Source organism: Cotesia glomerata, linkage group LG9 (assembly GCF_020080835.1).
Source record: "Cotesia glomerata isolate CgM1 linkage group LG9, MPM_Cglom_v2.3, whole genome shotgun sequence".
In the NCBI taxonomy this organism is placed as follows: domain Eukaryota; kingdom Metazoa; phylum Arthropoda; class Insecta; order Hymenoptera; family Braconidae; genus Cotesia; species Cotesia glomerata.
Window position 1 is genome coordinate 3,979,462 of NC_058166.1, and position 26,834 is coordinate 4,006,295.

The 26,834-nt window shown below is 30.7% G+C and overlaps 2 protein-coding genes across 2 annotated transcripts in view; one reads left to right on the forward strand and one right to left on the reverse strand.

The window, feature by feature from the left end:
* The window catches only part of LOC123271216, a 353,707-nt gene that overhangs the window by 182,078 nt on the left and 144,795 nt on the right, over window positions 1-26,834 (forward strand). The window lies entirely within an intron of this gene.
* LOC123271729 (putative ankyrin repeat protein RF_0381) lies at window positions 24,225-25,686 on the reverse strand. The gene has a single exon (XM_044738123.1). The coding sequence runs from the start codon at window positions 25,578-25,580 to the stop codon at window positions 24,225-24,227; it is 1,356 nt and encodes a 451-aa protein (XP_044594058.1). The 5' UTR covers window positions 25,581-25,686.

Genomic DNA, 26,834 nt, shown 5'->3' on the forward strand with positions numbered 1-26,834 from the left:
TTACCCCATTTTTCGAAAATCGAGTTTTTATCAGATCTCGACGTTTTGAGGTCCTAGGAAGCTTCCCTGACTATTCCCGCGATGGTGTCTGTATGTTTGTATGTATGTATGTATGTATGTATGTATGTATGTGTGTGGGTGTGGGTGGGTGGGTGGGTGTGTGTGTGTGTGTGTGTGTGTGTGTATGGATGTAAACCTGTGATAACTTTTGAACGGCTTGACCGATTTGATCGCGGTTGGTGTCATTCGAAAGGGTTCGACTAAACTTAGATTTTAAATACAAGTTGGATCGATTCGGACCGATAGATCTTGAGAAATCTTAAAGAAACTGCGAAAAAAATTTTTTTCAAATGTGGTTTTTTGAACTTCCTGCTAAGAAAATCGAAGATTTTCAAAATTCGAGAAGTTATTATTTTCACCTCGTTTTACGAAAATCGAGTTTTTATCAATTCTCGACATTTCGAGGTCCGAGGATGCTTCCCTAACTATTCCCGCGATGGTGTGTGTGTGTGTGTGTGTGTGTGTGTGTGTGTGTTTTTTTTTTTTTTTGTAGGGGAATCCTTTTACGGATTCTAGGCATAGCTGTTTGGCCTGGATATGTGGCGACTCGACGCAGCGTCATACTAACTCGACACTAACGCCCCTACCCACTAAACCCTAAACCCCTTTCTCTTCTATCCTCTGATCCCCCATGGTACCGCCGTAAGGCATTTCTTCGCGGGGGAGGAATTAGCTGCCGCTCTTCCTTCTGGTGGCTAAGATGTTTTTATTTCTATCTCCCTTCTAGTTTCTGTTTTCTGCTCTTTTTCTCTCGATGGACCGCAACTCTGTAAGCACTTCAGTGGCAAAGGTGCTCGTGGCGTTCCAGACAGCTTCTGATGACAGCATTTCTTCTACTATTGTCTCCGGTTGAATTCTCATTTTAGAATCTTCTCTAATTCATCGCGCTGTTGGTTAAAACGAGGACATGCAAAGATCACGTGCTCCACGTCTTCAGCGACACCTGGGCAGGATGGGCACTCCGGAGAATCGTCGTGCTTAAAGCGGTGAAGATAGGCTCGGAAGCAGCCGTGTCCTGACAACATCTGCGTAAGGTAGTAGTTAACCTCTCCATGACTCCGGTTCAGCCAGTCGTCGATCCTCGGTATAAGACGATACGTCCATCTTCCTTTTTCTGCAGCGTCCCACTGGAGCTGCCATCGGTCGAAGCTGTTTTGCCGTTCTTCAGTTCTGAGCTCTTCAGCGCTTAGTGTAGTTGACCTTTTACGATGATAAAGGTTCCGTCTTTCCTCAGCGTGGACTCTGAGAGGCAGAGTTCCGGAAATAACGCACACTGCTTCCTCAGATATTGTGCGGAAGGCGCTGGCGACTCTTAAGGCACACCGTCGGTATACTGGTCCAGCCTTCCTCCATGATTCTTGCATCTCGAGAGCGTTGGTCCAAATAGATATACCATATGTAAGCACCGATGTGACTACAGATGATAACAGTACCCTTCTGCTCTGCTTTTGCCCTCCGATGTTCGGCATCAGTCGTGCTAGACTTGTTCCCCACTGCTGACGCCTTGGCACTGACGTGTTCTACCTGCTGCTTAAAGTTGAGTCGGGCATCAAGCATCACTCCTAAATATCGAATATAAGGTTGTGATGTGATTTCTTGTTCGGCGACTTTCAGCTTAATTGTCTCTACCACTTTCCTGCTGGTAATAAGCACTGCCTCAGTTTTGTGTTGCGCCAGTTGCAGGTTCACTGCGTCCATCCACCGGTTAACGCGCTCGAAAGTGAGATCGAACACATGGTTTATCTCGTCAAGATGTTTGGCAACGATCACTACGGCTACGTCGTCTGCATATGCTACGAGTTTGACGTTTCTTGGCAGAGTTAGTCTTAATAGGCCGTCATACATAATATTCCACAGGAGCGGGCCTAGAACTGAACCTTGTGGTACACCTCCAGAAATAGCATACTCCCTTGGACCGTTCTTCGTGTCATACTTCAGGACCCTGTTTTCAAAGTAGCTTGCTACGATCTTAAGAAGGTATTCTGGTACATTCTTCTCTTAGAGGGCCTGCATGATGCATCCCCAATTGGCGGAGTTCAAGGCATTTCTGATGTCTAGGGTCGCCCCCAGGCAATACTTCTTCGTTCCACCCTTCCATCTGGTTGTGTGTGTGTGTGTGGATGTGGATGTATGTAAACCTCTCGTAATTTTTGAACGGCTTGACCGATTTGATCGTGGTTGGTGCCATTCGAAAGGGCTTGACTAAACTTAGATTTTTAATATGCTTTGGAACGATTTGGACCGGTAGATTTTGAGAAATCGCGAAAAAACTCAAACAAAAATTTTGTTGAAAAGTGGTTTTTTTGGAATAACTTTCAAACGGCTTTACCGATCAATTTCAAAAACTAATCAGCTCTTAACATCAAAAAACCACGCCAATCACCGCCAATCCGGTCAAAATCGGTTGATTCGTTCGTGAGTTATCGTTGACGAAAGAAAACCGAAAAAAGGGTTCTTTTGGAATTATTCCGAAATTTTTCGTTCTATCAATGTAAACTTGGAGATTCTTCATGAAGCTTCATGAAAATAACTTCCCGATTTTCGAAAATTTTCCAATATCCTTTTCTTAGCGGGAAGTTAAAAATAATCCAGCATTATTTATCGGAAAAAGACAATGAAAAATGTATTCTGGGAGAAAGGCATGCTTGTATATGTTACTTTATTGGAAAAAAAGTATGCACATCATACTATTAATATCAAGATATTTATAATTATTATTAGTTATATCTTCTTAGATATATTTTTAATTAAGCCGAAAAATACACTGGAATACTTGTGCATGGTATAAATCCAGGAATACATCCAAAGATATAGTCTGACATATTTCGTTACAGATATACGATTATGTATATCTAACGATTCGCCGTCTGTAGCCCTCACCAGCTTTCTAAAAAAATTGAGGAAAAAAATATTAAGGTAGTTACATCGCGATAGTCAAAGCGAAAAGTTTATGTCGGAATATTTAATACGGGCATTTAGTATTCGTAATTCACAAGCCCAAAACTTTTTGCCGTTTTGTTTAAAATTATTTACTTGATTCAAGTTAATTTTTTTTACTGTATCTACTATGCAATGTATAAATGCCTCAAAAACTCCGACTTCAATATTCAATTTTATTCAATTTTTAATAAGTAATCTTTATAAATTTGGAAAAAATTCATCAATTGTTTAAGGAGGTTCGAGCGTAACTTATGAGTCAAAATAATGTTAAAATTTATTTTTATTTTCAGTCTTCCCAATATTCGTCAAAATTCTTTATCTTAATTTAAAATAATGTGAACAATTCAATAATTGATGATTTTTATTTATTTAATAAAGTAAAGTAATAAAATGACCCGTATTTATTACTTGCCGGATTAAATAAATAGATGCGGCAACAGCGCGTTTGATTATACCCATTACAGAGACGTGGATGAGTGAGTGAGTTAAATATTTCTCTCTCTGTAACTATATTTCTATCCTTTTATTTTCAGCTGTTGACGCGACGTTGCCAAACCTTTATTCAAATAAATAGCTGACGATAAACGAGTCAAAAACATCAAATTAAACTGTAAATATTTCAAAAATTATATCGGTGATGTATTATTATTAATTTTTTTTTTATTTTTTACAATAATCCAAGTTTTTTGTGTATAGTTTGATATTCGTTAAAGTTGGGAGGTTAATATTGAAAAAAAATAATTAAAGTCTCGACTAAAGTTTGTCCGCCATAAGAGCCCGAGTATAAGAAGATAAAAAATGTAATTTTTGAAATTTAATATCTAAGTAACTAAACGGTGGATCTTTTTAAAATTTTGGGATTAGATAAATGACGTATTTATTTATTCGTATACTTAATTTCGAACCTCAAAGTAGGAAATTATTTTTTACATTAGATTCGCTCGAACCTCTTTAATTATTGATATTTTTTAAGAAATAAGAACAAAAGTGACTTCTAACTTTTTCAGAACATTTCAATGTTATTCACACAGTAACCACGAATTTTTGAAATTATTTTATTAAGTTAAACTTGTTTTTTAACAACATTTAAAAATATAAAAATGTTTATTGAATTTTAGGATGAATGAATAACTAACAAGTGAAAAGTAATTTAAAACTTGAGTAAATTGCTCCGCAAACATATATAGTGACATTACTTCAGAGTTCGAAAATACTATATACACACCCTTACGAGTACATTATAAAGAACAAGTTGTACATGTATACGTACATAGTTCAATAGGAGTATAAAGAGGGGACGATAGTGTAATTCTACTTGGTGCAGAGTCCGAATTGCAACTTGGGTATATCCGCATAGGTACTTTGAAACATTTCTGCAGGGGTTGCGGTACAAGTAAGATTACAGCCACCGGCATCATTTGTCTCTTTGTTCTCTTACTCTTGATTTCCATATCTCTTTCTACCCTTTTTCATTCAGAATTTATCTTCAGTGTGTTTCACGTAGGCGTAAATAGTTGGCTAAATTTGAATCTAACAATTCTCGTAATTCTATAATTACATAAAAGCAAGGTTAGGTTAACGAGCAGAAAAACGTTTTATTATTTGAATTTTGCAATGCTATCTCTAGGTATTAAATTTAATTGTTGAATTTTATTTATTTTCTTCCGTCATATACACCAATTGTATGCCCAGATATATCTATTTATGGTGAAAATTTCCAAAACCAAATAAAAAGAAAAAGTTCTTTCAGTATTGTGGCAAAATGAAGCATATGTTTTCATAAATGAAAATACGACAGGATTAATTTAACTCTTCCTCTTTGATATAAAATACATTCATGTTTGTCAAGTTGTGGTTGAAAACGTACTCAACTTAAGCTTCCAGAGCTTAACTTTCAAATTCTACTTTTCACTATAATATGTGTGCGGTAGGGAGGTATCGTAAAAATAGAACCATTTACGAAGCTCAGACGTACTTCCATGCTCTCAACGGGATTTTTACAGAATTTTTATGAATGATCACAATTTGAGCTATGGGAGAACTTCTATTCATTTTATAAAAATTAATTTTAAAATAGTGGATGTCAATGATGGGGACACAAAAATCAACTTGCGTCAATTAACGACATAGGCCATAATGTAAGGTAAACTAACCCCCTAGACATACATATCAACGTATTAGTGTTTACATATTGTCATGTGATTTTATAAGAATCGAAGTATTTGAGACTAAAAAAAAATTGCTAAAAAAAGAACCTGCACAGAAAGAAAAATTTTTTGACTGGAAAACAAAATTCTTGGCTCAAGAAAATTTTCGGGTGCCTGAAGGAAGACCGAAGTTGTGTTGGCCGAAGCAAAAATTTTTCTTCAAATTCTATTCTTGGTGGAAGTTTTTTTTTCTTATTTCAAATTATCATAAATACTTGATACAATAAATTTTTATATTTGATCAAGATTTTTAGATACTTTGGGGAAGCAACGCCACCTACTTCAGCTGAGAGAAAAATTTTCTCACCTTGAGAAAATTTTTCGCTTGAATATTTGATACCCATTTTATATTATTTTAGCGTACAGTTATACATATTGAATGAAAAAAAAAATGATTCAATATTAATTGATCTTCCCATTTGACATGTTAATCAATAAAAATTTACTTCTATCGAAATATTTAATTTTTTGGAGCAAGAGAGAAATTTTCTCAAGGCAAGAAAATTTACTTCTATCAAGAACTAAATTTTTTGGAGCAAGAGGCTGAATTTTCTCAAAACAAGATTTTCTTGACTTTAATAAATTTTCTTGGATCAAGATACGTATTTTTTAAAGCAAGAGAATTAATTTTGTTGAAATAAGTGAAATTTCTTGTGTCAAAAAAAAATTTTTTTTTCGCTCAAGAAAATAATTAGGAGTATTGTTGTAATAATTAGGAATATTAGTGTAATATTGTTCTTTCCGTGTATTATTATTTTTAAAGGAATTTTTATAGTTTAATTTGGTATCATCAGAAAGGTCTTGATAACAATTTGTGCCTTTTGTTTTTAAATATTTTTTAGGAGTCAATTTTTTATCTCAAGTTTTTGGAGGATTTTTGAATAGTATAATGGTTCAACAAAATTGTTCCGTCGCATTTGTATATTAAATTATTTGTATTTGATCCTTTGATAGCACTATTATTTTTAAAATTCATAAAAAATAGCCAAACTATGTGTAGTGTGATTATAAAGATTAAAACATCATTAAGCGAAAGATTTATTATTCATCATCCGTAAATCTCGGCAGTCGCACAGTGACTGCTGGTTACTAATTATGTTTATTAAATTTGAACAAACTTAAATTAAGTGTTCTTTGTAATGTTTGAATAATTAAAAAATGTCAACGAATGGTATGAGATATTAAACCGCAGCTTTTACCTTTTGTCGCATTCAAATTGATTTTTTTTTTCTATTGTTAAACTGAAATTCCCACGAATTGTAAAAATTTATCTTTTTATCTTTTTCTCATGTCTAATATGCATAAAATATACAAGAAAATGTCTGATGTAGCATTTCAAGACATCAGGAATCACACAAAATTGCACTGTGATTGCAACGTCAACTTGATTGAAAGTGTCTAAAGATAATTAAAAAGTGAATAAATAGTGAAATGCACAGAACATGTTATCCGTCAGTTATTTTATATATTTATTTCTTTATATTCTCTAAAATATTCAGAATGCCAGCTTCCAAGTCGTAGACGAATACACTGATAGAAGGATTTCTTAAGATTTAAGAAGATTTCTTTGTATTTAAGAAATCACTTCTTAAACATCATTTCTTAGTATTTAAAAAATATTTCTTTGTATTTAAGAAATATTTTTTAGTATTTAAGAAATATATATATTTCTTTGTATTTAAGATATTTTTTAAATACAAAGAAATATTTTTTAAATACTAAGAAATGATGTTTAAGAAATGATTTCTTAAATACAAAGAAATCTTCTTAAATGTTAAGAAATCCTTCTATCAGTGGATATTTTGTTTGCATTTTTTATTAGTTTTTAATATTAAACAGAAATCGTGTATAAATAGTAGATAGCTCAATCAACTGATTAAGTTAAGTTGAATTGTAATTTAATTATTATTATAATTGTAATTATAGAGTAGAAATTGATAAATCATATCAGACTTAATATTAAATATTAAGTCATATTAATTCGTATCCGATAATGATATTATGTATGGAGTTAATATAAAAAGCGCATTGTCAGAAAGAAAAATGATTGCTGAACTTATCAAGATTTTTTTAAAATCGATTAATTGCTATTTTTACATAAAAAAAAAAGTGGTTTTGATCGCTTATGGTGTCGATTTACCAAGTAATATTGTTTAAATTTAGAGTTAAAATTGTTTTATTTCATTATATCTCTTGAAAAAGGATTTAAGTAAAAATATACCCACAAAATTGTTTATTTTAGTAACTTTAATTGATTTAGTTATGCATACTGCACGCTGATGAACGAAAGAGCTTATGCTTATTATTTTTATCCAGTCTAGGTAATTCGGTTTCTCTCAGAATCATCAAGTAAACTAAACAAACTAAACTAAACTCAATTATATAATGATCATAATAGGGCAAGTTATTGCTGTTGAAAATATTGGAAGACAAGTTTATAAATTTTAAATCAATTTTTTTTTATACATTTATCACGAAGCGCGTAAGTATATTCTACTAGGTCCTAAAAATCAAGATTTCGATGTCATCACATTAAATCGTATCTGACAACGATATTATGCATGAAATTCATGTAAAAAGCACATTGTTAGGAAGAAAAATTATTGTTGAACTTATTAAGATTTTTTCAAAACCGATTAATTGCTATTTTTACATCAAAAAAGTGGTTATAATGGCTTATAGTGTGGATTTATTAAGTTCGCATGGAGGAGTAAACAATAATTTTTCAAAATATAAATTTTTCAACTCAATTTATTTATTAATCTCCTCATCTATCCAATAGAAAGCTATGGACTATAAATAGCAGCTTAATATTGTTTTGTTTAGAGTTAAAATTGTTTTATTTCATTATATCTGTTGAAAAAGGATTTAAGTAAAAATATACCCACAAAATTTTTTATTTTAGTAACTTTAATTGATTTAGTTCTGTACACCGCACGTTGATGAACGAAAGAGCTTATGCTTATTATTTTTATCCAGTCTAGGTAATTCGGTTTCTCTCAGAATCATCAAGTAAACTAAACAAACTAAACTAAACTCAATTATATAATGATCATAATAGGGCAAGTTATTGCTGTTGAAAATATTGGAAGACAAGTTTATAAATTTTAAATCAATTTTTTTTTATACATTTATCACGAAGCGCGTAAGTATATTCTACTAGGTCCTAAAAATCAAGATTTCGATGTCATCACATTAAATCGTATCTGACAACGATATTATGCATGAAATTCATGTAAAAAGCACATTGTCAGGAAGAAAAATTATTGTTGAACTTATTAAGATTTTTTCAAAACCGATTAATTGCTATTTTTACATCTAAAAAGTGGTTATAATGGCTTATAGTGTGGATTTATTAAGTCCGCATGAAGGAGTAAACAATAATTTTTCAAAATATCAATTTTTCAACTTAATCTATTTATTAATCTCCTCATCTATCAAATAGAAAGCTATGGTCTGTAAATGGCAGCTTAATATTGTTTTGTCTGGTTATAATTAATTTTTTTTCGGCTGGGAGATCTCGCAATTTTCGTCTTTTGGGCAGCCATATGTAATAATTTATTTCTAAATAGAGCTTTAAGACAGCTGATACTATACTAAATTGTGACATAGCCTGGCGACCGCCGGTAATACAGTCCCCTATTGTTTCTTTTGATGACTTACTTCAATCGCAAGAAGGCGTTGAATTCGTATAAAAATCCACAGATTCGGTAGAATCTGGCGCCAAGTTCCGTTCAAATCTGCTGTAAACGGAGCGCCAGACTACCGACTATGTTTACTGTAAGCAGAACGGTATTTTGAGGTTGCAAAATTTTATTCAATTCTACGGTACTTTTTTTTCCTAAATTGTATATTATAACAATAATTCATACTTTATTTGACTGTTATTAATTAATTATATTCACTTATAACAATTCATCTAATTGAAATTATTAAATTTAATCAGCACAAACTATAGCAACGCAAAAATTTCGATCCTGACTTTTTTTCGATGGGCAAAGTGATCTGCCACAGACTAAATAATTCGAGAATGCATAGTAATCCTTCATTAGATGGGAAACTACAGTTAAAAAAAGATATTTCACAGCTTGCATCTACACCCGCCAAGGTGCGCTGGAATTATTTTTACATAAACTGTAGTTTCAAGGTGATACTTTGCTATAAAAAATGCAACCAACGCGAGATTTAAGTTGGTACCAATTGTAAATTTTTATTATAATTACAAAAAATACTAAAATCCGAACAAAAACAGTTTCACTGTAAAAAATCGCGCCAAGTCCACGTTCATAAGACTATTATTTATTTATTTATTTATTTATTGAGTTTTAATGCCAAGGCGTTAAGCCGAATGGCAAATTTTACATACAAAGATAATGTTCAAATAAGTACAATAAATTTTGAAGCATTGATAGAGTACATAAAACAGATTGCAATTAAAACAAGAGTGTAAATCCAAATTTTTATATACATCACAATATTATGTTATTTTCCAGCATACTAATTTCTAACTATTCGTTACTCATTAGAAAATCGAACAATTTAATTTTGAAAGTCTCCAAACTAAGAGCATTTACAATCTCAGAAGGTAAGTCGTTCCATAACCGAATAGCTGTTATTACAAATGAATGCTCATAGGACGTAGTAGCAAAATTTGGCATCTTAAAGGAAATATTATTCTTAGCTGCCAGCCTATCTGATCGCCTAATTTCAGGATCTTCTTCTATGAATAATCTACGTAGAAACTTCGGTTCACCCGTCGTTATTAATTTGAAAAATAAACAAGCCAGATAATACAGTCTTCGTGATTTTATATTCAGCCAATTTAGTGAACGTCGATATGGTGTGATATGTTCATCACGTCTCAAATTATAAATGAATCGAATGGTACTATTTACTGATCTCTGTAATTTGCTTTCAAGTCTCTTAGATAAATCTACCAGCACAACTGAGCAATAATCAATAATAGGCAATATCGTGGCAGAGACAATTAACTTGCGCAAAGAAGGAGACAAGATATTTTTCCTGCGCTTTAGGCTGTTTAATGAGGCAAAGATTTTTCGAGATACTTGCGAAATATGAAAATCCCAGGAAAGATTAGCAGATAGGTGAACAAAAACAGTTTCACTGTAAAAAATCGCGCCAAGTCCACGTTCATAAGACTATTAAGAAAAAAAAATTTGTTTTTTTCTTTACAAAAATATATAAAATAAAAAAATAAAAAAATCCAAGTAACCGATATGATTGTTTATGATTTTCGGAAATTAAAAAATTGTGTTATAAATTTAAAAATTAAGAAAAAATTTTGGAACGTACTTGGTGTGCGTCATTGTGTATTTAAATTTTTAAAGTCCTAGTAAATAGATTTTACGAATTTCATTAAAAGTAAAATATTTTGCAACCGCGCACACTAAGTATGTTGTAAATTTTTTGTTTTATTTTTTAATTTGTAACACAATTTTTTTTAATTTCCGAAAATCATAAACAATCATATCGGTTACTTGGATTTTTTAATTTTTTTATTTTATATATTTTTGTAAAGAAAAAAACAAATTTTTTTTTCTTAATAGTCTTATGAACGTGGACTTGGCGCGATTTTTTACAGTGAAACTGTTTTTGTTCGGATTAATAATAATAAACTCATTAACATGTATGAAAAATCTTTTATAATCCATGGCATACGTGTTTGGAACTCATTACCTCCTGGGCTTACAACTGTGGATGGTCTTCCTGAATTTCAAAATGCTGCCTTTTCATTTTTTCTTGAAAATAACAATTAAACTATTAAATTATTATCTTATTGTTTCATTAATTTAATTAATTTAATTAATTGTAACTACGGTTCAAAGTGCTTATTGATTTATTGATTTAATGTTTCATTAATTAATTATTGTTTCATTATGAATTTCATTGTGAATTTGATAATGAAATTCAGATTTTGAAACAAATATGAGTTTGATAATGAATTAGCTATAAAAATCCTCTAATTTTCTATTGCAGCTGAATCTAACAGCTAACCAACAGCTGAAATCTAATAATTTAATGGGTTATTTTTAAAAACTTACTTGTCAGTTTAAACAAGTGATAAGTACATTATAAAAATCGTATATTTCCAGCTTTGAAGAAGATTCAAAATTGTTGAATCTAAAGAAATTAAGACAACGAAGAGGAGTAATTCATGATGAATTTGATGATAATAAATCTATTTAAAAAAAAATTATTTGTGGTTCTTATGTAAGCGTTAACAAGATTTAAAATTTATTTTTAAAAATATATATCTATTGTTTACAGTTCGTTGTTTGTGCTATTACAAAAAAAAATTTATTTATTGAATAATTTAAAAAAGAAATAAACTAAAAAATATATTTCATTCTGCATTATTAAATTAAGTTTATTTATTTATTTATGATAATTATTTATGATTTATAATAAACTTATTATGAATCAAGTATTAAGGTAAGATCAAATTAATATAAAATTTATAACCTTTTTATGATAAATTTATTATGAATCAAGTATTAATTTTATATGGTTCCATGATTTTTGTTGATTACTGTTAAATTAGTAATACATTTCCTCTAAGTTAAATAAAATAGTTTTTTTTTTTTTTTTTTTTTTTTTTAATTTCGGGGGTAAAAACAAAAAATACAATTATAAAATAAAACATATTTATCTTATAATTAATTCAATATGACTCTCGTACTAAATTGATAATCATTATCATCAAATTCATCATGAATTACTCCTCTTCGTTGTCTTAATTTCTTTAGATTCAACAATTTTGAATCTTCTTCAAAGCTGGAAATATACGATTTTTATAATGTACTTATCACTTGTTTAAAGTGAAAAGTAAGTTTTTAAAAATAACCCATTAAATTATTAGATTTCAGCTGTTGGTTAGCTGTTAGATTCAGCTGCAATAGAAAATTAGAGGATTTTTATAGCTAATTCATTATCAAACTCATATTTGTTTCAAAATCTGAATTTCATTATCAAATTCACAATGAAATTCATAACGAAACAAATTTTTTTTTGCACGGGTAGTATATCATTAAAGTAGATAAAATAAATAATGTTTGAAAACATTTTTCTGATCATGCAGTTTATAAATCTCTTCAGCTGAGAAATAAAATTTTTAACGAATTTATTTCTTATTACATCATTGCTCATTTCAAAAGAAAATTTTTCTCTCAGTAGACACAGAAAACATAGTCTCCTTAAATATTCTAAGCTGCATTCTTTATACAACGTTCATACAAACTATAGTAGAAAACGTAAGGCAATATATTTCTTTTATAAACTATGGTTTGTAAATATTTCAACCAAGTACATGGTCTGTTTTCTGTAGCTATACATTGAAGATTGATGCCCCCGTTGGTTAAAGCTCTGATTGCAGAAAAAACAACTAAAACTTTTTCTTGAGTTATTCTAAAATAAATTGAAATTTTATCTATTAAATATGTAATAGAATTATGCATCAAATGTTTTTGTATAACATAATTTATATCTAAATGACACGGTCGCAGTGGCAATTTGTAAATAGGCCAATTCCCATGTGTACAAGAGCATATATCCTACTCTGATCAATTCGATGCTGCTCTGATTGATTTCTCTCCCTTTACCAACACTCGTTCACTTCATACATCAATTCACATGTTCGTGACAGAGTGTGATAGAAATCGTATTCACACAAATACGTAATCATTCTCATGAATATCCTATTAAGCGAAACCAATTACGAATTTCATTTATCGACAAATTTATACTTACAATTTTAATAAATGTTACTTTTTTTTTTATTAAATATTTATTGTATTTATCGGAAATATTTGAATGTTATTTATCTCCATTTGGAGACCTTAATACATTAATTACCTTTTTCTTAATCATTTATTACATATAAAATTCTGTGCAATTTTTATTAACCTTTTTGACCTATTTTTCAGAAAATTTAAGTTATTAGTTTAAATTTTAGTAAAATAATAGTTGTTGAAAAAATATGAAAAAAGTTTTGTTGTGAATCAAAATAGGCCAATGGCCAATTTAAAAGTACAAGTGAAAAAAATCGTAATGACCAAAAAATAAAAAAAAAATTTATTTATAAAATATTAATAACTCATTTTTTCTGTAGATATGTGAAAAAAAATAATATTAAATTTTTACGATTAAATGCACTTTTAAGATAATTACACGCCTCATAGCGCGAAATAGTACTTTACTCACGACACGTCAAGATCAAGCGATTTTATGGTCTTCAAATGCCTCTATCACAACCATATTGCTTTTTTATGATATGAGTAGACGTACATCGAGAAAACACTCACAGAAAGAAAAATTTCTTGACTGGAGAACAAAATTCTTGGCTCAAGAAAATTTTCAGGTGCCTGAAAGAAGATCGAAGTTGTGTTGGCCGAAGTAAAAATTTTTCTTGAAATTCTATTCTTGGTAGAAGTAATTTTTTCTTAATTCAAATTATCATAAATACTTGATACAATAAATTTTTATATTTGATCAAGATTTTTAGATACTTTAGGAAAGCAGCAATACCTACTTCAGCTGAGAAAACAATTTTCTCACCTTGAGAAAATTTTTCTTTTGAATATTTGATTCCCATTTTATATTATTTTAGCGTGCAATTATACACATTGAATGAAAAAATAATGATTCAATATTATTTGATCTTCCAATTTGACATGTTAATCAATAAAAATATTAATGAAAATTTACTTCTATCTAGACATTTAATTTTTTGGAGCAAGAGAAGAATTTTCTCAAGACAAGAAAATTTACTTCCATCAAGAATTAAATTTTTTGGAGCAAGAGGCTGAATTTTCTCAAAACAAGATTTTCTTGACTTAAATAAATTTTCTTGGATCAAGATATACGTATTTCTTAAAGCAAGAGATTGATTTTGTTGGAATAAGTGAAATTTCTTGTGTCAAAAAAAATTTTTTTGTTATACTCGCTCCAAAAGTTCAACTTTTGAGCGCTGGATGGCGTCCGAAAAGATCCTCATTTATAGAGACTCTACCATACCGCCTGTCATCCGCGGCCTAGGCCGCAAAGTTTACTTCCCCCTTTTTTTTCGTACTGTCCTTGTGCACCCTGATAGCCAAGTTGGCCGCAACTTTCTGTCAATCTACTGCCGCAACTTGTCACCAAGTTGGCGGCAACTTTTGGAAATGAACTCGGTTGATGTCAACTTGTTCACCAAGTTGTCGACAAAACTTGCTTCTGAAACTTTTTCACACCAAGTTGACGACAAGTTTCTCAAGAAATTTGGCGACATATTCCGGCAGTAGATTGGACTCTTTTTTCTCAGAAACTTGTCATCAACTTGATGCCAATAGTTACAAATTCGAAAGTTGACCGCAAGTTGTCGCTAAGTTGGTGGCAACTATCTGACACCAACTTGGTTGGTCTGAAACTCTGGCTATCAGGGCAATCAGATGAAATTTAGAACGGAATAAATTAAATTCTAGTGTACCGACCGATGGATTTTGAGTAAATTTTAAACTTACCCTGATAGCCATCTTAACTCAAACTTTTATTCAATCTACTGCCGAAATTTGTACCCAACTTGATGAAAAAAATTGCAAACCAAACGTTTTTACATAAGTTGTCTACAAGTTACACTGCAATTGGACGTCAAGACTTGCAGTACAAATATTTTATTCAAGTTGTAGTAAAATTGTAGTACAATTTAACTAAAAGTTCGGTGTTAACTTGTATTCAAATTGGGGCTGTAGATTTTACTCAATTTATTCACAACTGTTGTACTGTAAAAATTTACGGCAAACTTGATGTCAAGTTAACTGTAACTGATGAAATCCAACTACTTTCAATCAAAGCGTGGCTATCAGGGTAGTTACTATTGAGTGGCGCTAATTCTTTCTCTGCTGACAGTTTATTACAAAGCGGACCTAATGTTAATAAAATAACAACTACGTTATAAATAAATATTAATAAAAAGATAATTATTAATATAAAATTAAGTTTTTTTGCTCTTGTAAAACTTTATAAAATTTGAATATGTCATTATTTGCCTCCTATCCCTCAAAAGTTAAACTTATGGAGCGATAATAACAAATAATATTGTATGTTATTTGGCCACTAAGTGGTGATTTTGACAACGACGATTTTACGATATTCGCTTTAAAGTTTGTGACGCAAATGTACGAAAACGAGCGTAAATTTCCGTTAAAATTGCGCCCGTTTTCGTACATACCCGCCACGAACCTTAAGCTCATATCGCAACATCGTCGTTGTCAGAAAATCGCCATTTTGCGGCCATATGACGAAAATTACTATTTTTTTCGCTCAACAAAATAATTAGGAAGAAAAATATTTTCTGGGCTTAAGTGAACCTTTTTTTCTGTGCCGAGTTTTCCCATTTTGGTCGGTCATATGTTTCATTTTTTTAGTAAACAGAGATTTCACAGTAACTCTGTGACCGAGCCAACGTATGTACATATGCGTATCAACTTGTATGTAGTTGTAATAAGCGTTGATATAACAGAACACGTGAGGGCGTTTTATTCGCATCATAAATGATTACCGTGTGCGGGAAATTAATAAAATTTAAATAAAACACGTATGACATCAGCGCTTAAGACATGCACATTCACAGATTCGGTAGAATCTGGCGCCAAGTTCCGTTCAAATCCGTTGTAAACGGAGCGCCAGGCTACCGACTATGTTTACTGTAAGCAGAACGGTTTTTTGAGGCTGCGAAATTTTATTTAATTCTACGGTACTTTTTTTACCCAATTTGTTTATCATAACAGTAATTCATAATTTATTTCACCGTATTAATTAATTATATTCACTTATAACAATTTATTAACTTGAAATTATTAAATTTTATCAGCACATACTATAGCTCGCTCACAAATTTCGATCCTGACTTTTTTTTGATGGAGAAAGGTCAGCACCACAGACTAGATAAAATAAAAATGTGTAGTAATCCTCCTATAGATAAGAAACTACAGTTAAAAAAAGTAATTCACGGCTTACATTTATGGCCGCCAGGGTGCACTGGAATTACATCTACATAAACTGTAGCTTCAAGGGGATAGTTTGCAGTAAAAAATGCAGTCAACACGAGATTTAAGTTGGTACCAATTGTAAATTTTCATCCACAGATTCGGTAGAATCTGGCGCCAAGTTCCGTTCAAATTCGTTGTAAACAGAGCGCGAGACTACCGACTGTGTTTACTGTAAGCAGAGCGGTATTTTGAGGTTGCAAAATTTTATTTAATTCTACGGTACTTCTTGTTCCTAAATTTTATATTATAACAGTAATTCATGCTTTATTTTACTGATATTAATTAATTATATTCAATTATAACAATTAATCTACTTGAAATTACTAAATTTTATCAGCACAAACTATAGCAAGCTCAAAAATTTCGATCCTGACTTTTTTTCCATGTAAAAAGTGACATGCCACAGACTAAATAATTCGAGAATTCATGGTAATCTTCCAATAGATGGGAAACTACAGTTAAAAAAATACATTTCACAGCTTGCATCTACATCCGCCAGGGTGCGCGGGAATTGTTTTTACATAAACTGTAGCTTCAAGGGGATAGTTTGCTATAAAAAATGCAGCCAACGCGAGATTTAAGTTGGTACTAATTGTAAATTTTTATTATAATTACAAAAAATACTAAAATCCGAACAAAAACAGTTTCACTGTAAAAAAGTCGCGCCAAGTCCACGTTCATAAGACTGTTAGGAAAAAAAAAATTTTTTTTTTCTTTACAAAAAGATACAAAATAAAAAAATTAAAAAATCCAAGTAACCGATATGATTGTTTATGATTTTCGGAAATTAAAAAAAATTTTATTGTAAATTTAAAAATTAAAAAAAAAATTTTAGAACGTACTTGGTGTGCGTCATTGTGTATTTCAATTTTTTTTAAAGTCCTAGTAAATAGATTTTACGAATTTCATTAAAAGTAAAATATTTTGCAACCACGCACACTAAATACGTTCTAAAATTTTTTTTTTAATTTTTAAATTTACAATAAAATTTTTTTTAATTTCCGAAATTCATAAACAATCATATCGGTTACTTGGATTTTTTAATTTTTTTATTTTGTATCTTTTTGTAAAGAAAAAAAAAAAATTTTTTTTTCCTAATAGTCTTATGAACGTGGACTTGGCGCGACTTTTTTACAGTGAAACTGTTTTTGTTCGAATTTGGTTTTACTTTACTTTTTTACGATTAAATATATTTTTAACATAATTACACGCCTTATAGCGCGACGTGGTTGAGGTAGTACTTTACTCACGACACGTAAAGGTCAAGCGATTTTATGGTCTTCAAATGCCTCTATCACAACCATATTGCTCTTTTACGATGATATGAGTAAACGTACATCCAGAAGATACTCCAACTAATCGATCTTATAGTTTCTAAAAATCATGTTACATTGCTACTTGTATAAATTATTTACTAGTTATTAATTCCCTACTTTAACTTAATAATTTACTCTCCAAAAATGTGTTATTCATTTTCAGCGATAAAAATTCCATGTTTGTGTTATCTCCTCGACTTGAATAAACTTTTTATCCAGTACTTGCATTATATTAGCATCAATTTTTGAGATAACTTCTTTTAAAGCACTCTTATAACAGTCATTAAATTTTTCCATAGTGTTATATAGCTGCGTAAATAAACAACGTGACAGTATCAGGTTACAAGTAACAGTAGTACTTCATGACAGTTTGTCAACCGCATAGACGTTCATAATCCGTTGAGTATTGTGTGCGTAAATTATAGCACAGCTATTCCATGCTTTCAGAGAGCTCAGCTGTACTCTCGTGCAAACTGGTATGTATATCGAAAATATATACGTGGGACATGTGTGAGTGTGTTTGTCCTATGTACTTAGAACCATAGACGATAATCTTCTTGACTAGATATCATATACTTAGGAAAATTAATGTCTCTTTCTATTTAATGGTAACCTGGGTCGGAAGAATCTTAATTTTGACTTCAAGTCAAAGTAAATCAAAATTTAAGTCAAAATTTTCTCAATTTTAACTTGCTTAGTTTCTTTTATGAGTGTAAAATTTTCATAGTGTTTGAATTACTTTTGGATTTTTTTTGGCTTAGTTAAGATCGATTTAAAGAGGTTCAAGCGAATCTAATGTAAAAAATAATTTCCAACTTTGAGCTTTGAAATTAAGTATACGAATAAATAAATACGCCATTTATCTAATTCCAAAATTTTAAAAAGATTCACCGTTTAGTTACTTATATATTAAATTTCAAAAATCACATTTTTTATCTTCTTATACCAAGCTCTTATGGCGGACAAACTTTAGTCGATACTTTAATTATTTTTTTCAATATTAACCTCCCAACTTTAACGAATAAAAAACTATACACAAGAAACTTGGATTATTGTAAAATATAAAAAAAATATAATAATAATACATTACCGATATAATTTTTGAAATATTTAGTTAAATTTTTAACTCGTTTATTGTCAGCTATTTCTTCGAATAAAGATTCGGCAGCGTCGCGTCAACAGCTGAAAAAAAAAGAAAAGAATAGAAATATAGTTACAGAGAGAGAAATATTTAACTCACATACTCATGCACGTCTCCGTAATGCACTGAAAAAAAAATTAACTTGATTCAAGAGAAAAATTCTTGAACTAAGAATATAATTTTGAAGTGGGTAATTGTCTTGAATCAAGACGAAAAATTCTTGAATCTAATAAAATTTCCTTAAATCAAGAATTTTTCTACTCAAATCAAGAATATTAAATTTTTCAAAATTATATACTTGATTCGAGAACTTTTTTTTTTCTGTGTAGGAATAATCAAACGCGCTGTTACCGAATCTGTTTATTTAATTCAGTAAGTAATAAATACGAGTCATTTTATTATTTTATTTTATTAATTAAGTAAAAATTATCAATTATTAAATTGTTCACATTATTTTAAATTAAAATAAAGAATTTTGATGAATATTGGGAAGACTGAAAGTAAAAAAAATTTTAACATTATTTGACTCTTAAGTTACGCTCGAACCTCTTTAATATAAAATTCCTGATTTTTATGGGACTCGAACACTGGACCTCTTGAACGTCAGCATTGGACACATCCGCTCCACTATTGAAGAGATTAAAACAACTAAACTTATTCTATCCCACAAATATTTCATTTTTTTTCGTTATCAGTCTCCCGTTAAATTAAAGTAAAAAAAGACAAAAATAAATCAAGTAGACGACTAGATTTCTCCTCGATAGCGCGTTGAATGTTTGAGACAAAATAAATCAAATTTAAGACAAATAAATAATTTAAGTAAAAAAAAATCAATAGAAGTTGAGATTTGAGGTAAAATTGTCAGGAAATTGACAACTTTAACGGAAATTAAGTCAAACCGATTAAAAATTTAATTTTTTTTTCGATCCGGTAAGAAAGTCTCCCTTTTAAATCAAAATTAAAATTTTACAAACTAATTTTTTATTTAATAAATTAAATAATTCGTGACTCATAAAAAATGAAAGAAAAGAAATGAAACGACGCACTTTCCGGCGCCTGCATAATCTATGGAGGAAAATATATATAAAACGTGGCGTCGCGACTTATTTTCGTGGCGCCGAAAAAGTCTGCCCTTTCACATCACGAAATGGCCTCATAAATACACTCTCCCTTATATTACATTTTATTCTTATTCCCTTCACTAGGGAAAAACTTTGTTCTGAAACGCTAAATCTGTGTGCGTTAGTTCCTGAATCGTTTTGTTAAAATCTATGTTTCCACATATGCCTCAATGTTGTCTTTTCATGACAGTTGGAAATGAATTTAAAAGTAAAAAGTTTAAAAAAATATGCATTATTCGCGCTTTATTATGCAAACAAAGCTATTCGAAAGTATGAGAGCATACAACTAGAATACTTAAAAAACCACAGCCTTAAATCTGAAAATCTATCTTGCACAATTATATGACGAATTGTCACATAGTTGTGCTCTATTGAGGAAACCATTGTGTTTAGTCGTCAGGAAATGTAAGTGATATTACTCTCGAGTTTATAAAGCAGATACTATATTGAGTTAAGTATAGAAGTATGGCTAACAGAGATGGAAAGGGTTCTCATGAGACAAGTTCAGTAAATTGCCTGCTTTATTTTATAAAATGAAACCGAATAATATCCTCTTTTTTTTTTTAAATTGGTTTGTTTAACGCGCGCTGAAAAACGATTTATGTGTTGCAGAGAAATAATACATTTAAATGATTTAGTTGCGTTAATAAAATTGTATGTGAAAAAAATGTTAGCTGAAGGAAATATATTATTTTAGTGTATTCATTACTACCTACTGTGCTAGGTTTGAATAAATGCGGCTCAAAAATGAATTATCATTTTTATTGACTACAATGGTCGACACAAATTTCTGAATAAGCTTTTAAGGATCAAATTTTGGTCTCTTACGTGACTAAAGAAAGGAAAAATGGTTTTTGCACGCCTCAAAATACGCGAGCGTGTGGAAGTGATCTACTCTTGACTTTCCGCTATGTAACGGATTTGCAATATAAAATTGTTAGTATGTCCCTATTTAGACACTAAATCAATAAAACAGTTTGGAAAATCCAAAAGTGCACACCTCATAATCTCATTTTCCATAATAAAATTGATTAAAATACAAATACAAATACTTTTAAATCCATTGCACCATTTTCCACCCATAACAGAAAGGTACTGGGCATATGTTGTAAACGAACCTTATTTACATAGACATCGATATAATGTCTAGTTATAGACAACTATGTCTAGTTGTAACGTCTGTCAACTTCAGTGTAATATACGTGACGCGACCGCTGGTCCGACGACAATTGATCCGCACGACAGTTGATCCGCAGAACAATTGGTCTGAGAATTGCGGAGGTTGGGGGAGGGGGGAGAGCCCCCCACTTTAATGACTTTATTAATTTTTATCATTTGTATTATTGTTCAGTGAACAGGCCCAGCCGCGATAAAGTCGCCCCTGGGGGACTCCCAATTTCACGAGCCGCACCTGTCTACCGCTAGTTCCCGCAAAAACTAACCGCCTATGAAAGCTTAGTTTGACTGATCACGCCATGTCTCGGTGGTGTGATTGGCTGATCGCTCCGCTGACATGCGCAATCGGCCTTCTTCCCCAAGTCGACGAGCAAGAAGGCGCATTATTATTATTATCTTTCGCTTCCACGCTTTCGTTGCAACAAGTCGCCATTAGTGTTACTTTACTTTCGCTTTTTGCTAACCAACCGCATTTCGCTTATTTAATAAGTTAATTTGCTTAAATTAATTGTTATTAACCCGCTTTAGTTTATTACAGATAAATTGTGTTATTTGTAAAAATAATTCTCCGCTTTTCCAGTGTCGGCAGTGTGCTCAACTACGTGTCAACCGGCTTCGCTTTATTAATCACGCAGTGCTTTATTTATCCGCTTTTATTTAAACAATCCGCTAACATATTAAATAAATATTAAATGTAATTTGTGTAAATAAATTTATAGTGTTCATTTTAATAAATATTTCCGCGTTTTAATTAAGATATCCAGACCAAAACCTGATCCTCCGCTTTCCCGCAATTACATCATTTTACAATTATATTAATTAAATTGTTTGGGTCCAGGAGCGAACCCCCGGCAGGAGTTGGGGGGCGGAGCTCCCCAATTAATTATTTTAATCATCCCCCATGGAAATAATATATATTTTGGATATATTAAAAATATATGTCATTTTATTTTTTGAATATAAATAAAATATATTTATTACATACGTGAAATATATAAAAATATATTTCACGTATATTTCAAATATATTCTAATTACAGTACTTTTGGCTGTTTTTTGTATATATAAAATATATTTCTGATATAAGAAAAATATACGCAAAATATATATTTTTTTGTATGATAAATATAAATGTCGAATATATGAAAAATATACTTAGAATGTATTTTAAATATAAGCAGCTCTACATAATGAAAATATTTTCCAGACTATATTTTTTATATATTTAAAATATAATTAAAATATACGTAAAATATACATAAAGTATATAAGACAAAATTGACAGCTCGAGATTTTGAACCGTACAAGAAACTGGCATAGTTTAAAGTTTTCCGGAACAAACATTGTAACCATGCACTGGCAAATGTTCTCAAGTTAACAAAATCCAAAATCTCGGGCTGAATTTTGTCCTATAGATTTTAAGTATATTTTACGTATATATTAATTATATTTAAAATATATAAAATATATAGTCTGGAAAATATTTTCAGTATATAAAACTGCTAATATTTAAAAAACATTCTGAGTATATTTTTTATATATTCGACATTTATATTTATCATACAAAAAAAATATATTTTGCGTAAGGTAAAAGCCCCAATATATGATCATGTACTAGTATATGATCACTCCATGTATTTGTATACCTCTATTTGTGAATATAGATATACAAATACATGGAGTGATCATATACTGGTACGTGATCATCTATTGGGGCTTTTACCTTATATTTTTCGCTGTAATTATAATATATTTGAAATATACGTGAAATATATTTTTATATATTTCACGTATATATTAAATATATTTTATTTATATTCAAAATATAAAATGACATTTATTTTTAATATATTCAAAATATATATTATTTCCATGGGGGATGTCAAAGTGTTTTGTTCTTCTTTGTGTGTTGGCCTAATATCGAATAAACACACACAACAACCATGATAAAAGGTCACAACACGGTCCGCGGATCAAATGTCGTGGAGATGAATTGTCCGCGAATCAATTGTCGTGGATCAATTGTCCGGGAATCAATTGGCTTGTAACTAGTGATGTGAGCCTGACCGTCAGGTCCTTTTTTGACCGTCACGTCATGGTCACAAGACAGTCTGCTGACCTTTTCATAAATATAAATATAAATAACGGACCGTCACAATTGTGGTGACATCTCCCGACTTTTGAATAAAGTGCTAACTACACTAGATGTAAAGCACTAACTACATTAAGATGTTTCATTTTAATGATTCTTATTTTTTATTCATAAAATTTTCATTCAACTGTCTAATTCAATAGTTAAATTTCTAAATGGCAAAACTTTTTTTTTTTTTCAAAAAAACCGTCAGGAATCATCTAGCTAGATGTGACTGACCAAATTTGTGACCAAGTTGAAATTTGTGATGAAAATTCCACGACGGTCACAAATTGTTATTTAGTTCATCTAGCTAGATGTGACTGACCAAAATTGTGACAAAAAAATATCTGACGGACATTTACCAAAAACCAAAAACCATCAGCGGACCGTCTTGTGACCAAAACTCGAAATGACGGTCATTTCACATCACTACTTGTAACCCTTTAAACATGTCAATCATTGTAAAATAAGATAGTATTTTGTATACTGATGATATTTTTAACGGTATAAGGTCATTTTGATGCTATACTTATCGAGACTTTTTATTTTTATTTTAAAATTTAATAAAATTCGCACTATTCTTAGCTCTTAACGTGCAAGTGCCCTAGCATTCCAGTAATATTCTTACAATAAATATTAATTTTTCAGGAAAAAATAATTTTTTTTTTTTTTCATAATATAGTATCAAAGGTTTTAGTTAAATTGATAGCTTAGAAATTTTATAAGTCAATGAATCAAATGATTAAATATTTTAGAAATTAAGAAATCAAAAAGTGATTAGAAACAACTATAGAAAAATTTTTTAGTATGGTTAAATTTTATATCCGACTTCAAGATAAATATTAATAGCTTAGTTTTTTCATCAGAACACAAAACTTGATTCTATACTATTTAAAAATTTGTTAATAATAGACAAAAATTTTTTTAGTTGTAGGGATGAATATAAAAATAAAAAATCGAAATAATTATGTTTAAATGACTAAAATATTTTATTATTCACTCAGAGTAAAAAAATTTTATTTAGAATATTTTGATAAATTTAGAAGATTATTTACATACATTTATACATTTATACATGCATACAATTATTGACTCAGAAGTTTTAAATCTTCGTTATTCAAATAATTACATATATTTCTTATAACTAAATCTGGTAAAACCATATAAAAAATATCGTACAACTCTGCTGCATTTTTCAGCAGCTCTTTTCTTTCAATTGCTCTTCTCAATTTTTCAATCATAAGGCTGCCATACACAGGAAATTCAGCTAATATTTTGTCTTCGACAAAACAAAAGTCTGAATGCTTTAACCCCACAGCTAATCTATGTAAATTTTTAACTATTACATCGAAATAATTAAAATTTGTGTCGCTTATTTTTCTGGATTTCAATCCATTTATTTCCTTCTCACATTTCTCACGGAACGGTTTCAAATCTTCACTATTCACAACTTTTGAATTCTTTTTGTTAAAATATAAACCGGCTGCGGATAACATAATAATGTGATTCTCGATTATTTTTATTATTTCCAAAGACATATCATCTTCTATTCCATAATTATGAGTCTTGAGAAAATACATTTCTACGGCGACATCAAGCAAACTGAAATCATTCCTGTCAACCACGTCAACATTTACCCCAGAGTCCAGTAAATATCGTAAAATATTTTTACTGCCAAACACAATAACGTGATAAGCTATAGTTTCATGGCGCAAATTATAAATGTCCCAAAAATTGTCACATTTTTTAGCAAAAAGCTTGAAAATTTCTACGCTATCTTGCTCGATAGCTGCCCTGAACTCCACAGTGAATTCCCCGTCCTTGATTATCTCGAATTTCGCTCCAAACTTGTCCAGAATTTGGAGAATCTCAAGATTTTTGAACCCTAATAGAGCCAAGTGTAGAGTAGAGGGTATTTGGTTGGATCCTTGATCGATGATGGCGTTGTGCTTCAATAGCAATTCAATCACAGGAATATTCGTTAAAAAAATTGCCAGGTTTAAAGAAGAAATCTGCCAGCTGTAGAACCCCAAGGTTAATGTGTTATAAGCTACCAAGTTTATGTCAGCTCCTGAATTCACTAGAAATTCGACGATTTCATAGGCACCACTTTCAATGGCTCGGTGAAGTGGTGGCAGATTTTCGTCAAGGCTTGACATTATATTGATGTCAGCTCCGGAAGATACCAACTTCTTCACGATGTCAAGCTTCTTTATCTTGATCGCTAAGTGGAGCGCCGTCCCCAAAAATTTAGTGCTGATGTTCAAATCAACGTAATTTTCCAATAAAAAGTCGATGAGCTCGTCACATGAGTTCAAGATTGCGAACTGAAGGACACTTATTTCTTTGTACTGTTCCCAAGAAAATATTGAGTTAACATTCAATTCACCGGATTCCATTGACTTTAGGATCTCTGTTAAAACACTACTGTACACTGCCATTTTTTAACTTAAGGAATTGATAATACACACTTGTACTTTACGAAAGATTGGTCTTAAATTTGAAGATTTTTCCACCTCGAAATCTGTCGTAAGAATGACATGAGTTCTTGAAGCAATTCACAAGGTAACCTTTTTCGGCTCCCCTCTTCAAAAAATTTACTAGGGTCTTACCCCTTCTTTCAGTCTACCAACGCTTGCCATTGGTTCTTCTACGTTTGTAGAGTCGGAGGAAATAAAAGTGGAGAGTCTATAGTCTCAGAGATCTTTAGCCAGGTCATATTCAGCGAATTTTGACAGATCATTAAATGGTACCTTAAGGCTAATTAATTTTTCCTTAAGAGAGTATTCTGGTTTCAAAGCATAAAATTTCAGGTAATTTTTGAAGTTCCGTAAAAAAAGGCTATCAATATTTTTACAATCTATTTTTTGATGTTATTTATTAACATTATAAGAATATAGAAAAAAATTAAAAAATAAAAAACGTTGAAAATTCAAAAAATTAGCAGCTGATGAAATGGTAGGGGTATCAAAAAATTGGATCGTGACTATACCCACGATTCCAACCCTCCTACCACTCCGAAATAAAAAAATAAAAAAAAATAGTAATCTAGGGTAATGTCGCTGTGGTTGAAACTACGGAAAAGTTGAAAAAAAATTTTTTTACCACTTCTTTTGACTTTTTCAAATTTTTAAAAAATAAAAATTGAAATTTGGGGATGACCGTAGTTTCAACCATAGCGACATTACCCTAGATTATTAATCTTTTCCATTTTTTTGTTTTGGATTGCTAGGAGGGTTAGAATCGTATCTATAGTCACCTTAGTCACGTGCGAATTTTTGAGATCCCCCCCCCTCCCCCATTTCATCAGCTGCTAATTTTTTGAATTTTCAACTTTTTTTATTTTTTTCTGTATTCTAATAATTTTAATCAATAACTTATAAAAAAATTAGAAGACGGTAGACCCTGAAGGCCATCCGTGCAACTTCCCGCTAATTCCATACCTAGGTGCATAGAACTGCACTAGTGACGTTTTTGAGCTCTTCGAGCTCAAAAATACAATTTATGTGTTATTTTGAGCTCTTCGAGTTCAAAAGTCTGATAGAAGTATCATAGAACAATATTTTTTTAATTTTCAAACCGCACTAACTTTTAAATGAATCAACCGATTTTCACGCGGTTGGCAGTATTTGACGCAATTTTTTTAGTTTTACGAAGAATCTTCAAGTTTGAATTGATAAAACTAGGAAATTTGG